A 23,379-nucleotide genomic window follows, 5' to 3' on the forward strand; every position below is an offset into this window, starting at 1 on the left:
AGATGGAAACAGGAAACCTATCTTGCCTCAGAGAAAATCCCCAAAGGAAAGATAGCCCCCATAAATATTGACGGTGAGAGGAGGGGAAAATAACATACGCAGAGATTAAATCAGATTTTAGCATAGGAGGCCAGTCTAGCTTGATAGATAGGACAGGAAAGGATACTGTGCGGTCAGTATAAAAACTACAAAACAATCCACACAGAATTTACAAAATCTCCACACCCGACTAAAGGTGTGGAGGGTAAATCTGCTTCCCAGAGCTTCCAGCTAACAGAACAAATCCATAATGACAAGCTGGACAAAAATAAAATGCACAGAACAATAAGTCCACAACATGTGGACAGAAATGAGCAAAGCCAGAACTTATCTTAGCAGAACTGGTCAGGAAACCAGGAGAATCCAAGCAGAGATGTGAATCCAGCCAGAGAACATTGACAAGTGGCACAGGCTGAAGACTAGAGCCAGGTTAAATAGCAGAACCAGGAGAGACGATTAGTGAAAGCAGCTGCTAAAGCTAAACCCAAGGAGCAGCAGTTCCACTCAAAACCACCAGAGGGAGCCCAAGGGCAGAATTCACAACAGGGGCTGTATTAGATTCTATGGGGTGCTGTATTAGATTCTATGGGGGGCTGTATTAGATTCTATGGGGGGCTGTATTATATTATATGGGGGGCTGTATTATATTCTATGGGGGGCTACATTATATTCTATGGCGGCTGTATTATATTCTGGGGGGGCTGTATTATATTCTATGGGGTGCTGTATTATATTCTGTGGGGGGCTGTATTATATTCTATGGGGGCTGTATTATACTCTATGGGGGGCTGTATTATATTCTATGGGGGGCTGTATTCTATGAGGGGGCTGTATTATATTCTATGGGGGGCTGTATTATATTCTGCAGGGGGCTGTATTATATTCTATGGGGGGCTGTAATATATTCTGTGGGGGGTTGTAATATATGGGGGGCTGTATTATATTCTGTGGGGGGCTGTATTATATTCTGTGGGGGCTGTATGATATTCTATGGGGGCTGTATTATATTCTGTGGGGGGCTGTATTATATTCTATGGGGAGGTGGGCTGTATTATATTCTGTGGGGGGCTGTATTCTATGAGGGGGCCGTATTATATTCTATGGGGGCTGTATTATATTCTATGGGGAGGTGGGCTGTATTATATTCTGTGGGGGGCTGTATTATATTCTATGGGGGGTTGTATTCTATGAGGGGGCTGTATCATATTCTGCAGGGGGCTGTGTTATATTCTATGGGGGGCTGTAATATATTCTGTGGGGGGCTGTATTATATTCTGTTGGGGGCTGTATTCTATGGGGGGTGTATTATATTCTGTGGGGGGCTGTATGATATTCTATGGGGGCTGTATTATATTCTGTGGGGGGCTGTATTATATTCTATGGGGAGGTGGGCTGTATTATATTCTGTAGGGGGCTGTATTGTATTCTGTGGGGGCTGTATTCTATGAGGGGGCTGTATTATATTCTATGGGGCTGTATTATATTCTGTGGGGGCTGTATTATATTTTAAGGGGGTCTGTATTCGATTCTATGGGGGGCTGTATTATATTCTGTGGGGGGGCTGGATTAGATTCTATGGGGGCTGTATTATATTCTGTGGGGGGCTGTATTATATTCTATAGGGGGCTGTATTAGATTTTATGGGGGGCTTTATTAGATTCTGTGGGGGGCTGTATTATAGTCTATAGGTGGCTGTATTATATTCTATGGGGAGCTACATTATATTCTATGGGGGCTGTATTATATTCTGTGGGGGGCTGTATTATATTCTATGGGGGCTACGTTATATTCTATGGGGGTTGTAATATATTTTGTGGGGGGCTGTATTATATTCTATGGGGGGCTGTATTATATTCTGTAGGGGGCTGTATTATATTCTATGGGGGCTACATTATATTCTATGGGGAGGTGGGCTGAATTATATTCTATGGGGGGCTACATTATATTCTATGGGGGCTGTATTATATTCTATGGGGGCTACATTATATTCTATGGGGGACTGTATTAAATTCTGTGGGGGCTACATTACATTCTATGAGGGGCTGCATTATATTCTATGGGGGCTACATTATATTCTATGAGGGGCTGTATTATATTCTGTGTGGGGTTACATTATATTCTATGGGGAGGTGGACTGTATTATATTCTATGGGGGGCTACATCATATTCTATGGGGGGCTACATTATATTCTACTGGGGGGCTACATTATATTCTATGGGGGCTGTATTATATTCTGTGGGGGGCTCTATTATGTTCTATGGGGGGCTGTATTATATTCTATGGGGAGGTGGGCTGTATTATATTCTGTGGGGGGCTGTATTCTATGGGGGGGCTACATTATATTCTATGAGGGGCTGTATTATATTCTGTGTGGGGCTACATTATTTTCTATGGGGGGCTGTATTATATTCTATGGGGGCTACATTATATTCTATGAAGGGCTGTATTATATTCTATGGGGTCTACATTATATTCTATAGGGGGCTGTATTATATTCTGTGGGGGCTACATTATATTATATGGGGTGCTACTTTAGATTCTATGAGGGGCTGTATTATATTCTATGGGGTGCTACTTTATATTCTATGAGGGGCTGTATTATATTCTGTTGGGGCTACATTATATTCTATGGGGGCTGTATTATATTCTATGGGGGGCTAAATTATATTCTATGGGGCTCTGTATTATATTCTATGGGGGGTGTCATACCCATTTCTCAGCACGTGACTATGGCGGTGCATTATACTATATGGAGCACTATGAGGAGTGTATTATTCTATATGGAGGACTGAGCAGTGTATTTTAATATATGGAGGACTATGAGGAGTGTATTATACTATATGGAGGACTGAAGACACAAAAGAGCACAGTAAGGTGAAAAATACTCTGCTGTAAAAAAGTCACAGTAAATAAGCAAGTGCTAGTCAAAAGATGGAAAAAAATACAGGGTATTTAGTTAATACGTTTTTTTGCAAAAAAAATGTATATTAAGCTGCTCCACCAATCGTCAAGGTATACCCATAATAGAGCAGTCCTAACTAATGTATATAATCCCTATCTGATGTATTTAAAAACCTGATCATCTGTATAGTACCTGTATAAGCAGGGTTCAGAGAGAAAATATCCATGTGGACATGCTGGATGGAACAGCTTTGATGCAAATGACCCATAAGGAGTGGTGGACTCCCCAGTCTTGTAGAAACAAGAGAACAATTATAGAACCAGAAACACACGGGCTACTTGCACATTGAACAAGTCTGTAGAAACGTTCACACCACCAAGAAACTTGAAGACACAAAAGAGCACAGTGAGGTCAAAAATACTCTGTTGTAAAAAAATCACAGTAAATGAGCAAGTGCTAGTCAAAAGGTGGGGAAAAAATACAGGGTATTTAGTTAACACCATATCTCCTTCTGGTTAGAAAGGGTTAATGGTCGGAGCTTGAAATGAATAAATAACAGGATTTGAATGAAAGAGAAAGTGAAAATAAATCGGCTTTCTGAGAAATCATTCCCTTTATCAGGCGCTCCTGCCACACCCTTATATATATATATATAGTGTCGTCACTATATATCCTCGCAGATCCCGGCAGCCGGCGAGGAGGAGGCTGCTGCAGCTCTGCTGGGTCGGGTGAGTCAGTCCCGCCATTCTGCTTCAGCTGTTTATATGTTTGTTGTAAATGCCGTTATCTTACAGGACGAACTAAATTTCGGGCCAGTCACATCTGTAAATTGTGGCCGTGTCCAACTGTGACAGCTTCATGTGCTCGTCCTCAGTGTAGGGGCGCAGGACTAACTAACTTACTAACGTGCACTGGACGGCCCATCCTGGCGCACACTGCGCCTTTTAGGCTGGGTTCACACTGCGTTGTGTGAACCCGTTTAACAGACTACGTTACACCGCGGCATAACGCGGTGTAACGTAGTCCGTTAACGCCGTCATTACTTTCAATAGCGAGCGCATCGCTAGCGCACGTCCACAATGGGCGTGCGCTAGCGATGCACCGTCAATGAGTGACGGATCCGAGACGCGGGCTGCAGCGTTTCCGGGTCCGTCACTGCTAGCGCAGATAGCTATCTGCACTAGTGGGATGCAAACGCCGACATTTGCGCTAGCAGCAGCCCGTTAGCGTATGTGCTGAACGGGCTGCTGCTAACGCAATGTGAACTAACATTGCTGTGTGCACGCTGCGCCTTTTACATCGCTGTGTGCATGCTGCGCCTTTTACATCGGTGTCTGCACACTGTGCCTTTTACACATCGTTGTGTGCACACCAGTCATTATCTGGTCGTCTGCTGTCCGTTCACGCCACTGTACATACACTTGTCAGAAGTCTGACTCTGGAATCACCGCCAGGTTTAGAGGTTGTTTAGGACAATTTTTCATGCAGGTTTAGATGATTTTTTAGTGAAAGTTAGACTAAGTTCACACGATGAGCATTTTGTGCGTTTTTGAGGTTTCAGATTTTATGCCGCATATTTACACCAATTAGTTACATTTTGTTACTTGCGTTTTTGTCTCATTTTAGTTTGTCGTGATTCTTATACAATGGTTTTGTTTTGGATACTACCTGTTACTAAACTTTGATAAAACTTTATATATAAAGTCGTGTGCGGATTAGGTGCATTATTAGTGCGTCTCCACTGGGGAAACAACTAAAAGCCCATATGTGTTTTTATCTGCGGATTTCCCTCATCTCATTCAAGTCTATAAAATACGTATTTACTGCAAGAGAAATTGACAGGTTGCGGATTTCACACTCACTCCGTAGGTCAATTCACCCAGTGAGCAGAAGATTTCTATGAATCCCATCTGTAAATACACTGCGGATAAACACAGCACACACTCATCGTGGGAGTGTAGTCCTAAGAGAAAAAGTACAGAGCCCTGATTTCTACTTATCCCATCACTCCCACCTTCTGCCTGTGTGACTCCAGCCTTGCACAAACACCATTTTTCACTGTTTATAAATGTTTGTAAAAAAAGCAATGAATTTTAAGAATGTTTGTCATGATCCAGACCGGGTTTTGGGTCTAGTCTCTCGTTTCCCAGTCTGGTCATGTCAGGGGTTAACTTTCTCTGCCTCGTTCTGGTGTCAGGTCTGCTATTTCTCTGCGCCGCATCCTGCAGGCAGTGTCAGTTATATTTCCTGCCTACGGCGTGTGTAGCTGGCTCTGATAAAACCCTGATTTATCCTGCTGCGTTTAGCTTTCTTTGCCCGTGTCTGTTCATTCCTTTCTTCCCACCCCGACTCTGTGTTTCCCTGTGTGTTTGGATTCCCCGAAACTTGACTCCGTTTTGGCTCTGACCTGATTCTGTCTCTTACTTCTGCTACAGACCGGTACTGACCTTTTGGCAGTGCTCTGACTCTGTGCTTGGAATTCCACTTGGTACTACTCTACTCTCTGGTATCGACCGGCTTGTTTGACTATTATGCTGCCACCTGCTGGTAGCCTCACTGCAGTTCTGCTGGTCTGCTTTGAGCAGGATTTCAGCCCTCTCTCCACTCTGCTGCCATCTAGTGGAGTTTGCATTTACCTGCAGAGCTGCAGTGTGACAGTGTTGTGCATTTTCTCGGTGGCATGTGTCATGATCCGTTCCGGGATTTTGTCCTGTCTGCCCTTTTTCCGGGCCGATCATATGAAGGGTTAACTTTGCTCTGCCTCATTCTGGGTTCAGGTTTGCTAATTAGCTCCGATGCATCCTGCTGGCGGTGTTAGCTATAGTTCTGCCTTCGGCGTGTGTGTACCTGACTCTGGTGGATCTTGATTTGTCCTGCTGTGATCCCTGACTTGCCCCGTGTCTGTTGACTCCCTCTGTCTGCCCTTTAGCAGTCCAAAATAGCTCCAGAAAAGTGTTAATCCGCACAGTGGGGAAGCCACTCAGTGCACAGGTAACTGCATGAACTGATGCTGCAAGCATGTATACAACAGTGCTTTGTGAGCCAGGGTGCCACTCCAAACAAATAGCCACAATGGAAGCAAAAACTGAAAGGAACGGATGGCACTCACCGGTTAAAAAAAGTCTTTATTCCAATACCTTAAAACATCGGCATCGAGAGGATGGGAGCAGGAGTGGAATGGACGACAGCCGTTTAAAGCTGCAGTGGCGCTTCTACTGGTCACTGGGATGTTTTAAAGTATTGGAATAAAGAAGTTTTTTTTAACCGATTAGTGTCATCGATTCTTTTCAATTTTTGTATCTGCCCTTTAGCAGTGTTTCCCTGTAAGTTTGTTTGATTCCCTAGTTTTGACTTGGCTTGTATTCGGACTTGCTTCTGCCTTCTGTCTTTGTTTTATCCGCTTCCGACCGTTGCTGAACCCCCTGGCTTGTTCCTGACCACGTGTACTGCTGCAACCTCTGGTGGTTCTGCTTCTGACTGTTTTTTGACTCGGCTTGTCTGACCACTCTCTCGCCACTTGGTGGTGTCTGTGCTGCTACTCTGTGTGTGCAGCCTCACTTCCCTCACAAGTTCCCCCTGGTGGAGGTTGCGCTATACTGCACTGCAACAGCATGACAGCATAATTTACTTTTCAGTTTGAACATTTTTTTCTGTTTCCGGTATACTGGAAAGCACTACAGAGATGTTTATAGGGAAATCGACCCCAAAAAGTGCAATATGAAATACCAGAGATGAGGTGATGGACCCCCACCAATCTCATATGGATGACCTATGCATAGTCAATAGGTCAATAATATCTGTCTACAAAAGAAAGAGAGCAGCTGCAACGCCAACGTCCCCTGTAAGGTACTGATTGGAAATGTTTATGCTGCCGCTAATCACTGTATGGTCTGCAGAGTGATGATGGCTCATAACAGTCTTGTCAGTGAAACAGCTCCCAGCATAGCCTTCCCATTTTAGTGGTCATACTGGGAGGTGTGGTTTCAAATGGTTAAATGTTATATGGCAGGTCTATGCAAACAGTGGATTGATCATCCAGCTGCATTCCTCCCCCCCCCCCCCCCCCCCATCATTTACTTGCTGCCCCTTATTACATGCAATGTCCTCTCTTTCTATTGTATACAGTGTTGTCACTTATTATACAATGGCATGTAAAGGTTTGGGCAGTGCTGGTCAAAATTACAGTTAAGCAAGTTGTAGATGATATGATCTCTAAAAGACCTAAAGTTACAGCTGACACATTTAGTTTGTATTTTAGGCAGCAAATATATATTTTCATCTTTTACATTTTGAAAATTACAAAAAAGGAATATAGGCCAATGTAAAAGTTTTGGACACCCTGTGTGGTTAGTACCTATTCACCTACTGTATCCTCACCCATCCCTTGTAGATTGTGAGCCTTCGCTGGCAGGGTCCTCATTCCTCCTGTACCAGTTATGACTTGTATTGTTTAAGATTATTGTACTTGTTTTCATTATGTATACCCCTCCTCACATGTAAAGCGCCATGGAACAAATGGCGCTATAACAATAAATAATAATAATAATAATAATTAGCACCCCGTTTTGAAAGTAGCACCGCAGTTTGTAGCTGGATAATAGTCCTTCAGTTCTTGTCTTAGGGATTTTCCTCCATTCTTCCTTGGACAATCCTTCTAGTTCTCTGATATTCCTGGGTCGTCTTGCATCCTCTGCTATTTTTTTGAGGTCTCGCCACAGATTTTCAATGATGATCAGATCAGGGGACTGTGAGGGCCATTGTAAAACCTTCAGCTTGCGCCTTTTGAGATTGTCTATTATGGATTTTGACATGTTTAGGACCATTCTCCATTTATAGAAGCCATTCTCTTCCTCTTTTCACCCTCAGCTTTTTTACAGATAATGTAAGGAAAAATGAGAGTCGGGGGGATACAGATATCCCTCGGCCGTCTCCAATCTGTGACAGAGCTTACACAGTTACAGCTCTTTGACGCCCCCTTACCCTCAGGTCAGTCAGGGAACTGCACCTAGGATAAGTAGTCGATGGAGAGGCTGCCCTGTCACATACTGGTTATCGGGGCACTCTGCAGTGAGGGTGGTATATATATCACCAGTCCTAGGCAAGGAATATATACGTATATAAACCTCCAGTCCATCACTGCCAAGATCCCCCAATAACACCAGAACGGTATGCTGCCACCAGTTCCTCGTTAGATATAAGCCTGGTCCATTAACAACTTATATCAGGTCAGAAACCAACCCCAGGTAGCGTGTAAGTACTAACCGGACTCATTGACGTGAGAAATTATGTTTCAAGATAAAAGAGCAGGCCAAGATTAATTGATATTTTAATTGCCGAAAGGCGCACTTGATACTACAGATATATACAGAGTAATATACAGATATTACAGGCAGAAGTACAGATAAAAGTAGGGTACAGGTTGGGGATAGCAGTTAGCTGCATGTATCAAGTTACTGTTTCTTATAGCATGTGGGCCCCAGGGAAGCACTTGAGTCCACAGGCACCTTCTTAGTTCCTGGTCCATCTCCACACATGGCGCGACGCGGCTTCCATGGCAGAACAATGGCAATGGCTAAAGGTGTGTGGCTAGCTTTTAACCCCTAGCTCACCCCTACACATATACGCCACTGCCCCTCTGGGTTGGACTGAAATCTCCTCCCTTGACCTCCTAGCTGAAATAATTCCCAATATCTAGGATGGGTCATAACTTCCTAGTGGAAGGTCCAAATGGGATGACTGACAATGGGTTTATTGGGGCTGGACCGATATGTAGAGTCCAACCTTGGGTCAGCTAAGTGGTTCCGGAGAGCCAGTCTCGATAGCTCGGTATCTGGGACAGCTGGAGAAAGATGAGACATAGGGGTGTGTGCGGAGGGCTCCCAGGATTCTGGTGGTATACTGCTGAGGTTTTTGCATGTACCCATTCAGATGGAGACGTTTATTCTCAGTGAGGTAGGTCAAACTTAGGACCTCGTATAAGAGAGATGCCTTAACGTGGCTACGAGGTACACATAAAATTGGCCATTTTTGTGCGCTAAAAGCTCTCATTTTTCATATTTCTAGTGCAGTAATGCAGTTCAAATTTCGTTTTTTCAAGTTTACATGTTTTGGCGCTGCAGTGTGCTGCCCTATTTATTTAACTATATACGAGTTGGCGACTCTGGGTTCAGCACCTGTTCACACTCAGTCTATGTTTGGATGTGCAGGTCAGGTTTTTGAAATGTATTCTCTAGCCTTCTGATCGTGCACTCCCCGCCTCCTAGCTTCAGGTGTTTTAATTATAGTAGGTCCAATACCCCTCCACATAGAGAGAGAATTTGAGTCCAAGAAGAGGTTTTTGCATGTACCCATTCAGATGGAGACGTTTATTCTCAGTGAGGTAGGTCAAACTTAGGACCTCGTATAAGAGAGATGCCTTAACGTGGCTACGAGGTACACATAAAATTGGCCATTTTTGTGCGCTAAAAGCTCTCATTTTTCATATTTCTAGTGCAGTAATGCAGTTGAAATTTCGTTTTTTCAAGTTTACATGTTTTGGCGCTGCAGTGTGCTGCCCTATTTATTTAACTATATACGAGTTGGCGACTCTGGGTTCAGCACCTGTTCACACTCAGTCTATGTTTGGATGTGCAGGTCAGGTTTTTGAAATGTATTCTCTAGCCTTCTGATCGTGCACTCCCCGCCTCCTAGCTTCAGGTGTTTTAATTATAGTAGGTCCAATACCCCTCCACATAGAGAGAGAATTTGAGTCCAAGAAGAGGTTTTTGCATGTACCCATTCAGATGGAGACGTTTATTCTCAGTGAGGTAGGTCAAACTTAGGACCTCGTATAAGAGAGATGCCTTAACGTGGCTACGAGGTACACATAAAATTGGCCATTTTTGTGCGCTAAAAGCTCTCATTTTTCATATTTCTAGTGCAGTAATGCAGTTCAAATTTCGTTTTTTCAAGTTTACATGTTTTGGCGCTGCAGTGTGCTGCCCTATTTATTTATCTGGTGGTATACTGGACTTAACCCTGAGATGCACGGTACTCTCATAATTCATTTCTAGGTGTCGGTGATGCTCCATCTAGAGCTTCCATTGATAGCTGGTTGATGTTGGCCCGCTTGCTCAAAAGACAGCATGGGGTCCCAGCTCTGTTCCTCCTCACTTTAGTTAACATGTGACCTCTAATTCTCTGGCCATATGGCAAGGTCCTGTTCTTTTGGGAATTTGTATACTTATCCCAAGGGTGGGGGCCACAAATTGGGAGTGGAAGGAGATCTATGGATAGTATATTGGTCCGGAATTAGTAAATCAAAAATGGAGTCTCCCTCGTCCCTCACAGTGTTATGTTTGCATCAAGAATTTGTTGAAATTCCATTGAGTCCATTCTTCCTGCTACCTGTGAAATGTTCGCCGTGCCAATGGCTGCAATACAACCCAAAAGCGCGATTGATCCCCCCATGCTTAATGGTTGGTGAGATGTTCTTTTCCTGAAATTCTGTGCCCTTATCTCTCCACACATACCTTTGATCATTGTGGCCATATAGTTTTATTTTATCCTCATAGGTCCACAGGACTTGTTTCCAAAAGTGCATTAGGCTTGTTTAGATGTTCTTTTGCATACTTATGATGTGCAATTTTATGGTGAGAATGCAGGAAAGGCTTTCTTCTGATGACTCATTCATAAAGGCCATACTTGTGCAGGTGTCTCTGAATTGTAGAACAATGTACCACAACACCAAAGTCTGATAAATCTTTCTTAAGGTCTTTTACAGTCAAGTGGGGGTTCTGATTTGCCTCTCTAGTAATCCTACGAGCAGCTCTCACTGACATTTTGCTTGGTCTTCCAGACCTGATCTTGACCTCCACTGTTCCTGTTAAGTGCCATTTCTTAATTACATTTCAAACTGAGGAAAGGGCAACTTGAAAACACTTTGCTCTCTTCTTATAGCCTTCTCCTGCTTTGTAGGCCTCTACTATTGTCATTTTCATAGTGTTCGACAGTTACTTAGAAGATCCCATGGCTGCAGTTTTTGGCACAAGGTTAGAGGAGGCTGGGTTTTTATAAAGCTGGGAAATTTGCATCACCTGGCCTTTCCTAATGATGATGGTGAACAAGCCATAAGCCTAACAGGGAAATTATGTCTGAAACCTTGGTTAAAATTGACTGAGCACACAAATCTCCAAGGGTGCCCAAACTTTTACATTTTCCTTTTTGTAATTTATAAATTGCAAAAAATTACTAAATATGTATTTTTTTGGCCTAAAATACAAAAGGAAAATGTGTAATCTGTAACTGTAGGCCCTTTAGAGATCATTTTATCTTCAACTTGCTTAACTGTTCACAATAACTGTTATTTTGAGCAGGGGTACCTAAACTTTTATATGCCACCATATATAATATTGGTATTTGTATATGTGGTATGCATTCATTTTGGGGTATAATGAATGGAATCATATACACTGTGAGTCACACGGTGTCAGTTGGTCACTGCGTTAATGGCCAAAAAAATATATTGAGCTGAGCGCCACGAGCGTCAGTAGGTGGGATCTGCAATTTAAACCAAAACTGAAATATCCAAAGAATTAGGCACAAAATCAATTTATAAAATATTAATGATTTTATTGAACAATTTAAAAGAGCACAAAATAAACTAGGCAATAAAAGGTGAGGGAAGGGAAAAAGGGGGAAATAGGAGAGATTAAAAATAAAAAATGATGGGAAATGGATGCATGTGCAAATATTGGTATAAAAGTTCAGTATGCGTATAAATTAGTAGCAATATTTACATAATTCATGAATAAATACATTACATATCATTAAAGTGCTGGTGCTACAAGAAAAGTGCATAAAAAGTATCAATGAATTTTATCTGAATAAATCTATTCATGACTTAAGCAGCAGGAAACGTGCGTTGGAGTAGGTGGAGGGGGCTGTGTTGTGCCTATGGTCAATATAAGTTTTTCATGTACTGCTTTACTCGATTTATCCTCATTTAATTATGTAGCAATTAATTGTTTGACTTATATCTGTTGGGCATGCATTTCCCTTCAGGAACTTATAAGCATGGGCCATATACCTTAGTCATGAACAGATTTAATTAGATAAAATTCATTGATACTTTATATGCACTTTTCTGGCAACATTGAATCTTATTTTTATATATTTTTGTATAAATTGTGTAATTTATTTAGCACCAGCACTTTAATGATATGTAATTTATTTGTTCATGAATTTTATGGAAATATTGCTGCTAATTAATACGCATACTGATCATCTATGCCAATATTTGTACATGCATCCCTCTCCCCTCATTTTTTATCTCTCCCATTCCCCCCCTTTCCCTTCCCTCACCATTTTATTACCTAGCTTGTTTTGTGTTCTTTTAAATTGTTCAATAAAATCATTAAATATTTTCTGAATTGATTTTGTGCCTGATTCTTTGGATATTTCAGTTCTGATTTATGTGCGGTGTTACCCATAGGCTCCTATAACATTTGACACTTTTTGGTATTTCCTTCTTATGTAGGTGTGGGGATCTGCAATTTACCTCATCGGCCTACAGCACCAAAGTACCATGTCCCAGTCTTGGTGCCTCCCAAAGGTGGACATATCATTGGCGAAGCTTGTGCCGCTTCCCTGGGGCCCTAGAGATAAGAGGGCCAGTACTACCTTCAAAATAGCTTCTGTCAGACACATAAAGGAGTGCATTATGACAAACTACTGGACTACAAAGGGTCAATGCGCTGTTCTTGCACAAGGTTCTTCTTTAGTCTGTGTCCACACCTGCTGCATCCCTATGTGTCTTTCTCCTCTTCAGCATTTCTCTTGTTCTTACATCTATCTCCTTGCCATTCCCTGGGTGTCTTCCTCTGGAGCTTTTTTGTCTCTTCTGAATATCATCCTCCTCTCCAGCCTTCCCCTCCTTCCTCCCATCTGCTTCCTTGGATGATTTCCTCTGCAGCTCCTCCCATGTATCTTCTCCTCCTCTCCAGCATTTGCCTTGTTTCCCACATCTCCTTGTCCTTACCTAGGTGTCTTCCTCCTGAACTTTCCCCTAATCTCTTCTAAATATCTTCCTCTTCAGCTCTTTCCTTGTTCTTACCATCCTCTTGTCCTTCCCTGAGCGTCTTCCTCTGCAGCTCCCCCTTCTCTCTTCTGAATATCATCCTCCTCTCCAGCATATCCCTTGTTCCTCCCATCTCCCTCCCTGGGTGTTCTCTTCTGGATATCTTCCTCAACAGCATTTCCCTTGTTCCTTCCATTTCCTTGTCCTTCCCTGGGTGTTTTCCTCTGGAGCTCTTCCTTTGTCTCTTCTGAATATCCTCTTCTTCAGATTCTCCTTTGATCCCCCCCCATCTTCTTGTCTTTCCATGGGTGTCTTCCTCTGCAGCCCTCTCCTTCTCCCTTCTGAATATCCTGCTCCTCCAGCTTTTCTTTTGCTCTTTCCCTCTATTTCCCTGGGTGTCTTTCTCTGGAGCTCTTCCTTTGTCTCTTCTGAATATCCTCTTCTTCAGATTCTCCTTTGTTCCCCCATCTTCTTGTCTTTCCATGGGTGTCTTCCTCTGCAGCCCTCTCCTTCTCCCTTCTGAATATCCTGCTCCTCTAGCTTTTCTTTTGCTCTTTCCCTCTATTTCCCTGGGTGTCTTCCTCTGGAGCTCTTCCTTTGTCTCTTCTGAATATCCTCTTCTTCAGATTTTCCTTTGTTCCCCCCATCTTCTTTTCTTTCCACATGTGTCTTCCTCTGCAGCCCTCTCCTTCTCCCTTCTGAATATCTTGCTCCTCCTCCAGCTTTTCCTTTGTTCTTCCCCTCTATTTCCCTACTTCCTCCCATCACCTTATCCATCACTGGGTGTCCTCTTTTGCAACCTTCACCTGTGTCCACCAGGATAACTCTTCATCTTCTCAAGTATTCATTGCCCCTGTTCTTCCATATTTGTCCTGGAGTTTTCCCCTTATCTCTCCCCAGAATTCCTTATCCAGCTCACTCTGTGGTGTGAGGGCCTTGTTACATTATTGCACAGAGTTCACTGCTCAGCAGTTTCTATACTTCCATTAGGACCACCTATACAATAGATACAACTGTTCCCAATCATGTACTGCATATTATTGACCAGCCAGAGCAGAAGTAACTGAGCTTACATTTTTTTGCAGGCTGACCTTCAGTTATCATGGCGGCATCCAAGACCATCTACCGTCTGAGATGGAAATTCTCCGAGGTATTTGAGAAGGACGTAGATGGTTTCATGGATGAAGTGGACTCTCTCCAGCTTATAACATGGAAACAATACAGGAATCTGTGTGAAGTTGAGAGTCCGGTGGAAAAAACACTTAATCTGATTGACCTAATTCTTCAAAAGGGAGAAGAGGCCTGCCAGAAGTTCTTAAATCATCTCGAAAACATGATTCCCAGATTTCCAGGATTGTCATCGGTGTCTGAACAGTTTCAGGACAGTGAGTACCTGGCCTCTATTATATGACAGTTTTTTTTCTCCAAATTTCTACACTGTTTCTCTTTAGTAAAATAAAAAATATTCAAGTTTGGTATCACCTTAAGGGGTCTTTCACACATCCGTGTTACGCCAGCCGCTCGTACGCCTTTTGAGTGCCGCACTACTCACCGTGTGTTTCACTCTGCACCACCTAGTACCAGACCATTGCTCCGAGTTGCCTTTTGTGGTTGTGAGTCATGGGGGCACGACCAAACTCTACAGTTATTTGTAGCAGACGACTCCACCCACTAATGTTGGTTCCTAGCCTGATAGAATACAAAGGTACACATGAACCAGATACTGTCTCCCGTTACCAACCTAGCCTGTTTACACGTTTTATTTGACATCACCATTCTTTGAATAGTGAACGCATGCTGCCCGCTCTGACCTTGGATCATCTGACTATGCTTGTGCCTCACCCTGCTGTACATCATACTCACAACTCTGACCCTCCAGTAACATGGGGCAGCACGGTGGCTCAGTGGTTAGCATGGCAGCCTTGCAGCGCTGGAGTCCTGGGTTCAAATCCCACCAAGGACATCTGCAAGGAGTTTGTATGTTCTCCCCATGTTTGCATGGGTTTCCTCCCACATTCTAAAGACATACTGATAGAGAATGTAGATTGTGAGCCCCATTGGGGACAGCGATGATAATGTCTGTAAAGCGCTGTGGAATATGTTAACGCTATATAAAAATAAAGATTATTATTAATAAGATGCTCTAGTCCTGGGGACTGCCATGGAGTGGTACCTGGTGTCTACCGGCAGCCAAGCCTATCCTCACCATCAGAGGCTCTAGTGAATACCCAGTAGACACTTAGTCATTCCCTTCAAGGGTAAGCGCAGTGGGTCCACAACCACCAGCATTACATTATGTTCAGGCTCACTGACAAATCGGTACCCAGGGACCCCAAGTCTAGTGTACAAGTACGGTATGAGGAGGTCCCTTCTCAGCGTGATCATCAGGACCAATTGATGCAGGCCATCAATTTGGTGGTAATCCAGGTGCAGGATCTTTCCACAGCAATAGCCTCCTGGCCTTCCACTTCTAACATGTCTGGTCATCCCTCCTCTGGACAGTCTGCCTCTCCGAGGGAACCACCTAATGCTCCAGTTTCTGGTGGAATGGCTAAGCTACAGCTTCCACTTCCGTCCCACTACGATGGAGACCCCAAGTAGAGCCCCTGCTTCATTAATCAATGTCAGATCCATTTCACACTCTACGCTCACCTCTTTCCTTTGAACCGGACCATAATAGCGTTTATGGTTTCTTGTGTCTGGACAAGCCCTGGTCTGGGCAAACCCCATTTGAGGGCGTGAAGGTCCAGAGACCCGCAATATTGGAAAGTTTCTGGAGATGTCCTGAGCGGTATTCGAGGTTCAACGTCGTACATCCTCTGCTACTGTGTCTTTGTTGTCTAAGGCAGAGCACAAATATCAAGGCCCAGAATGCCTTATGCTTCCGTACTTTGGCAACGGAGCTGACTTGGAACGATTAAGCCCTAGTGGTGAACTTCTGGCAAGGCCTGTCCGGTCAAATCAAGACTGTCAGAGATCTACCATCCTCGCTCGATGTCCTTATACATCTGACCACAAGGATAGATCTCCGCTTCCATAAGCAAGCTCAGGAACAAGATTCATTGTCTCCTCGTTCCAGAGGACCACCCAGACTGGCTCCAAACTTCCAGATCCCTCTGCTACCCTACCGCAAGGTGCACCACCTGCCACTGATGAGCCGATGCAGGTTGAGCAGGCCAAAGTTTCTGTGCAGGAACGACGGCGGAGGTACAGGTAGAACATTTGTATGTATTGTGGAGGCAAGAGGCATTTTGTTCGCCAGTGCTCTGCGAGACTGGGAAACTGCAGCACCTAGGGTTGGCTGGGGAGACTACCCTACATGAGTGTAATTGCTCTCCAAAGTTACTGACCAAAGTTATCTTGATAATAAACTTGCAATGTTCCAGCTCCTTCAGTAAAATCCAAGATTTATTCAATTTGATTAAAACATTTTTCAAAGCTCCTGAACCACACTCATGACAGGGAAGGTACAGCAACAGCGTTTCGATCGCAGATCGATCTTTATCACAGTTGATATTCTACGAAAACGGCACTGCTTTAAATTGTGAAATAACCAATAAACCTGTTTAAGCATGTCATGTGACACACTGCAGGTGCTAATTGCACGTATATATAAAATCACATAAAAACATTCTAAAGAAGAATTGATACACTGATTAAACACAAAAACTTAAATACAGTACATTTACATAGAACCTCAATTCAATAATGGAACATGATTTCATTGCGCTTATTTAGACCTTTAGGAGTTTGTGTGCCGAGATTGTATATCCAGAAAGATTCACACGTGAGGAGACACTGTCTGGTATCACCTCCTCGAAAGGGACAACATTCCGGGAATAGCTGGAGATGAAATGTCTAGCCACTGATGAAATATTACGATTCGTGCTGACAGTGTTTGTTATGTACTAGAGATGTTCAGATATCCGTGTTTTTAGTTTTCGAGAGGTACAACCCACATAAGCCTTATTACAAATAGAACAATAAATTTGATATATGACATTGCATGAATTACAATTCATAAATTGCTTAATATTACATTTTGCAATGTTATTATTGCTAAAAGTTTTACTATTGGTTGCTTGCATGTTCTACAATTGGTCCCTCCACATCTGAAAAAACCTGTGCAATCCAACCAGTTTTTTGTGTTTTTTTGGATAAAAATGTACAAGGAAAAATTATGTTTCCAAGTGTGGGTGCTCTCCTCGCAATCACATTCCACCCTGATTGTAAAATTAATGCTAATGTTACATCTTCATATAAAATTGGTAGAAATCTATTAATAATAAATTTAATTTTATGGAATTGAGGACTATATTGAAAACAGACATACAATTTTTGCCTAAATTCTTGATTACTTTGTTTGCCTCTGGGCAAAACAAAACAAAACGGTAGCACTTTGTGCAGTCCTTTCACTAGTGGGGGTCAGCCCACTCAGGGTTAACAATGTCCTTGCACAAGCACTATGTGCACATACTTTCCTGGAGTGCTCTCTCTCCAGGCCCATACTGCACACTGAAAGCTCTGGCCTTCAGACATTTAAGACCAGAACTTGTTACTCCTCCATCATGTGACTGATCACATGATCCTGACATTACACAGGTCCTGTCAGGACTCTGCAGGTGGAGATACGGTGGACCCCCTCCCACCCGCTCTATGGAGGTCCACTAAAACCAGCCCATAACATAACTCTCATTTAATCCTCTCAACACGTAGTGTGCTGGTGGAAACTACTGTGGTTCTACATTATTATTATTACTTATTATTATAGCGCCATTTATTCCATGGCGCTTTACATGTGAGGAGGGGTATACATAATAAAAGCAAGTACAATAATCTTAAACAATACAAGTCATAACTGTTACAGGAGGAGTGAGGACCCTGCCCGCGAAGGCTCACAATCTACACGGGATGGGTGAGGATACAGGAGGAGAGAGGACCCTGCCCGCGAGGGCTCACAATCTACAAGGGATGGGTGAGGATACAGTAGGAGAGAGGACCCTGCCCGCGAGGGCTCACAATCTACAAGGGATGGGTGAGGATACAGTAGGTAAGGATAGAGCTGGCCGTGCAGTGGTTTGGTCGATCGGTGGTTACTGCAGGTTGTAGGCTTGTCGGAAGAGGTGGGTCTTCAGGTTCTTTTTGAAGGTTTTGATGGTAGGCGGGAGTCTGATATGTTGGGATAGAGGGTTCCAGAGTATGGGGGATGCGCGAGAGAAATCTTGTATGCGATTGTGGGAAGAGGAGATGAGAGGGGAGTAGAGAAGGAGATCTTGTGAGGATCGGAGGTTGCGTGCAGGTTTTTTCACAGATGATGTGTCATATGAATGACGTCCTGGAAAAGAGAGGACGAGGGGAGAAAGAGGGAGAGCGCTATCTAAGCATAGTAGATGAGTACATCTTTCTTGGAGAGAAAAGCACAGCTTGAATCTTGCTCACCTGGTGTGGTTGTGCAAAGAGGCACAACACTGGGAAAAGTTTTGTAAACAAAGTAGATCCTTGGTGCGCAGCCCGTCACAGCAGTTCCAGAGGAGAGAGGTAGCTGAATGGGGTGAGGCAGACCACCGAGAACACCGAGAAGTGAGCAGCAGAAGCAGGGAGTTAACCAGCAAGCAGGCAGATGCTCAAGAGCCAGCAGCACAAAATACTCAGGCACAGGTGGACACAAGACCCGGACTTAAATAGTCAGGACAGACAGGAAGTTCCATGACAGGGCGAGATCCAAGACTCCATCTTGGATCAGGGCAAACAGACACCAGGAATGTCCGGAATCTTTACATTACTCCCACCTCAGAAGCGGCCTCAGGACGATCCAGGACCAGGCTTGTCAGGATATTTCTGATGGAACAGAGATATCTTTTGAGGAGCATAGATATTGCCCACCGGCTCCCAAGAGTTCTCCTCAGACGAATATCCTTGCCATTTGATGAAGTACTGCAGTTGATTCCTGCGGATCCTGGAGTCCAGAATCTTCTCTACCACAAACTGTTCTTGTCCGTCCTCTGACACAGGTGGAGGAGGAGGTGTAATCCGACCCTGACTTTGGAGTCACGGGTTTTAACATGGAGACATGAAACACAGGGTGTACCTTCAAGGTTCTTGGCAACTTCAGACGACAGGCAATGGAACTCACGATCCCAGAGATCTTGAAAGGGCCGATGAACTTTTGTCCGAGTTTCTGTGATGGAATGTTCAATCTCAAGTTTTTAGTAGATAACCACACAGAGTCCCCTTGAACATAGGTGCAGGCTTCCGAAACCTGTCGGCAGATCTCTTATATCTCTCTTGCGCAGTAGACAGTGATTCCTTCAGGTTTTCCAGATTCTGTCTCATTGCCGCCAACGTCTCATGAACTGCAGGCACCGGTGCGTTGATCGGGGATCTTGGAAGAATACTTGGATGATAACTAGGTTGGCAAAGAAAGGTGTTACCTTAGTAGAAAAACTCTGAGAGTTGTTATAACAGAATTCTGTGAGCGGGAGCATCTCCAACCAGTCATCCTGAGAATGGTTGATATAACATCGAAGTTACTATTCCAGAGTCTGATTCGTCAGTTCTGTCTGCCCATTAGTCTGAGGATGGTATGCAGAGGACAGACAAACATTAACACCAAGCAAATCACAGAATCCTTTCCAGAACTTGGACGTAAACTGCACTCCCCGATCTGAGATGACTTCGTTCGGAACTCCATGCAGCCGAAACACATTCTGGATGACCAGATCCGCCGTCTCCTTAGCTGAAGGAAGACCATTGCAGGGAATGAAGTGGGCAGCCTTAGTAAGGCGATCTACAACCACCAGAATAGAATTTTTTTCCCCAGAGGTGGGCAATTCAACTATAAAGTACAAACTATACTATACACTATAAACTGAAATAGACCCCCAAGGATGAGAAGGGACAGGTAGTGGTTGAAGCAGTCCAGTAGGTGATACACGAGGAGTCTTGAAACGTGCACATACTTCACAAGAGAGAACATAACTCTTCACGTCCTTCAGACAGGTAGGCCACCCAAAAAAAATGGCTCAAACTCCAGTGTCTTCTGTACCCCCTGATGACCCGCCAACTTGGAATCATGGACAAACTTGAGCACCTGCAGCTTTACGGCCTCTGGAACATATAAACGTTGATCCCGGACCCACATACCGTTTCTGAGAACCAAGTTCACATCAGCAGTCGGGTTGGCGAGAAATGGGTCTGCGTCGTAGGCCTCCTTAATGGTCTTCCATAAGTCCTTATTCTGAATGACTCCGATAAAGTTGGCATCAGACAGGACGGTCTTAGACGGGGTCCCAGGTACGGAATTCGTGGCATGGATTCGGGACAAAGCATCCGCTTTCCCATTACGTGAACCTGGGCGGTACGAAATGACAAAATTAAATTGATTCAAAAATAGACTCCAATGAGCCTGCCGTGGAGAAAGACACATTTCAGTTCTAAGGAACTCCAGGTTGCGATGATCCGTGAGCAAAATAACTTGTTGTGATACCCCCTACAGATGATGTCTCCATTACTTAAATGCAGCGATAATGGCAAGAAGCTCCTTATCTCCCACATTGTAGTTCTTTTCTGCAGCGGAGAGTCTGCGAGAAAAAAAAGCACATGGATGTAACAAGCTTTTCTCTCCCGTTCTTTGTGAGAGGATGGCCCCCAGAGAACAGTCCGAAGCATCCACTTCTACGATGAAAGGTAGTGCTGGGTTTGGGTGAATTAGTACAGGTGCAGATGTAAACCGGGATTTAAGGCAATCAAAAGCTTCCTGAGCCTGTGCGGACCACAAGAAAGTCTTTTCCTTCTTAGTTAGCTGTGTAATGGGTCGCACAATTTCAGAGAAATTACGAATGAAACGTCTATAGAAATTTGCGAATCCGATGAAACGCTGTACCTCCTTGACATTTTTAGGTGTGGGCCAATCAATAATAGCCTGGATCTTACTTGCCTCCATGTTAAGCCCCTGTGGTGAGATGACATACCCCAGGAACTGAATCTCTGTGCGATGGAATTCGCATTTCTCAGGCTTAATGTAGAGGTGATTTTCCTTTAGATGCCTCAGGACGGTCTTCACATGCTCCTGATGTCCCTGCAAAGAGTCAGAAAAAATTAAGATGTCATCCAGGTAGATCACGACAAAATAATCCAATAGATCTCTGAAAATATCATTAGCCAGATGTTGGAAGATTGCCGATGCATTGCAGAGACCAAAAGGCATCACCAGATATTCGACATGCCCATACCGACATCTAAATGCAGTCTTCCATTCATCTCCAGAGCGGATCCTAATTAAATTATATGCTCCCCGAAGATCTAACTTGGAGAAGATCTTGGCCTGTCGCACTCTTTCCAGCAGTTCAGGGATCAATGGTAACGGGTAGCGATTCCGAATGGTCACCTTATTAAGCTCCCGGTAGTCGATACATGGTCTAAGAGTTCCTTTTTTCTTCTTAACGAAAAAGATGGGTGCTCCTGCCGGTGATGAGGAGGGGCGAATAAAACCCTTAGCCAAATTCTCATCGATGTATTCCTTTAAAGCCTTCAGCTCCGGAGCTGCAAGTGGGTAACATAGTAACATAGTAACATAGTTAGTAAGGCCGAAAAAAGACATTTGTCCATCCAGTTCAGCCTATATTTCATCATAATAAATCCCCAGATCTACGTCCTTCTACAGAACCTAATTGTATGATACAATATTGTTCTGCTCCAGGAAGACATCCAGGCCTCTCTTGAACCCCTCGCCATCACCACCTCCTCAGGCAAGCAATTCCAGATTCTCACTGCCCTAACAGTAAAGAATCCTCTTCTATGTTGGTGGAAAAACCTTCTCTCCTCCAGACGCAAAGAATGCCCCCTTGTGCCCGTCACCTTCCTTGGTATAAACAGATCCTCAGCGAGATATTTGTATTGTCCCCTTATATACTTATACATGGTTATTAGATCGCCCCTCAGTCGTCTTTTTTCTAGACTAAATAATCCTAATTTCGCTAATCTATCTGGGTATTGTAGTTCTCCCATCCCCTTTATTAATTAGACATTCTTAAAAGGAATAGCGGCCCCCGGAAGCAGCTCAATGGGACAATCATACGGTCTGTGAGGAGGAAGCTGGTCTGCCATCTTCTCACAAATGTCCAAAAATTCACTATACACAGATGGTAAAGTAGATACCTCAGTGGCACATTTCGTATCTCGAAGACTCACTAGACCTGTTACCGATGTCTCCTTTGATGGGAAAATGATTTCCTTGGTCTCCCAGTTGATAATAGGATTTTGTGACTGCAGCCATGGAATCCCTAAAATTAAAGGGAAATGTGGTGAAGAGATCAACATAAATGACAGCATTTCCTGATGATCAGGGACTATGAAGACTTCCAGAAGTACAGTCTCTTGATCTACTGGTCCAGAGACTAGAGGGGAGCCATCCACCCTTTCCATAGTTAACGGGGAGGCTCTCTGCTGGATCCAAATGCCATGTTCCTGGGCAAATGTTAAGTCCATAAAATTTCCTCCTGCCCCTGAATCCACCATAGCTGCACAGGGAATCCATTGACCCGATGACCGGATCTTAATAGGAAGGGAGCAATGTGTGTCCTTACGCTCCAGCGTCTTGGGAGAGGCAGTCATAGACAGAGAGTGAAAAATGGCATTCACAGAAAAACTAGACTCAGATGTAATGGATTCAGCATCCTGATTATCAAATTCCCCAACTGTGGCTAGTATCTTGCGAGGTCGCTTGGGACAATTGATAAGAAAGTGATCTGACTGACTAATGTAAAAGCACAGACTCTCCCGGAAACTATGCTCCCTGCGCTCGTTACTCTGTAGTGCATCCACCTGCATGGGAACTGGTTCAGCCTCCCAAGAGGATTTGCCTGATGGTTCTTTAGCAGGAAGGGAAGAGTTAGTGACACGATTAGAGGCTGCAAATCTCTCCCGTCTACACTCAGTAACACGTATATCTATGCGTACACATTGCTGTATAAAAGCGTCCAACTCTTCCGGAGCATCGGCATGAGCTAGTTCACACTTTAACACATTAGACAATCCCCTCTTAAAAATGGGTAATTGAGCATAACTGTCCCAAATCGTATCCACCACCAGCCATCTAAACTCAGTAGCGTATTCAATGACAGGACGCTTACCCTGACGTAGTGATAACAAGGCGGTTTCCGCTGTAGTGCGACGATTAGGGTCATCAAACATCATAGACATTGCATCTAGAAAATCATCTAGGTTATTCAGTCGGGGGTCACGAGTCTCCATAAGCGGATTTGCCCATGCGAGAGCTCGGGAAGTGAGCAACATGATTATACAGTACATAAAACCTTGGATCGACCAGTAAGGAAATGGGCGGCATGCACATCAAAATACAAAAGGCATTGGTTTACAAAC

The 23,379-nt window shown here is 43.8% G+C and overlaps 2 protein-coding genes across 2 annotated transcripts in view; one reads left to right on the forward strand and one right to left on the reverse strand.

Moving 5' to 3' along the window:
* Positions 1–3,618: 3,618 nt before the first annotated feature.
* LOC138645626 (up-regulator of cell proliferation-like) overlaps positions 3,619–23,379 on the forward strand; it is a 59,014-nt gene continuing 39,253 nt past the window's right edge. Inside the window, exons 1-2 of the mRNA XM_069735071.1 lie at positions 3,619–3,670; positions 14,085–14,384. Of these exons, the coding sequence (XP_069591172.1) occupies positions 14,102–14,384 (283 nt within the window). The 5' untranslated portion in view covers positions 3,619–3,670; positions 14,085–14,101. The remainder of the gene's footprint in view (positions 3,671–14,084; positions 14,385–23,379) is intronic.
* Positions 12,998–13,483, reverse strand: LOC138646209 (octapeptide-repeat protein T2-like). The gene has a single exon (XM_069735672.1). The coding sequence runs from the start codon at positions 13,481–13,483 to the stop codon at positions 12,998–13,000; it is 486 nt and encodes a 161-aa protein (XP_069591773.1).

This window comes from Ranitomeya imitator, chromosome 7, assembly GCF_032444005.1.
Source record: "Ranitomeya imitator isolate aRanImi1 chromosome 7, aRanImi1.pri, whole genome shotgun sequence".
In the NCBI taxonomy this organism is placed as follows: domain Eukaryota; kingdom Metazoa; phylum Chordata; class Amphibia; order Anura; family Dendrobatidae; genus Ranitomeya; species Ranitomeya imitator.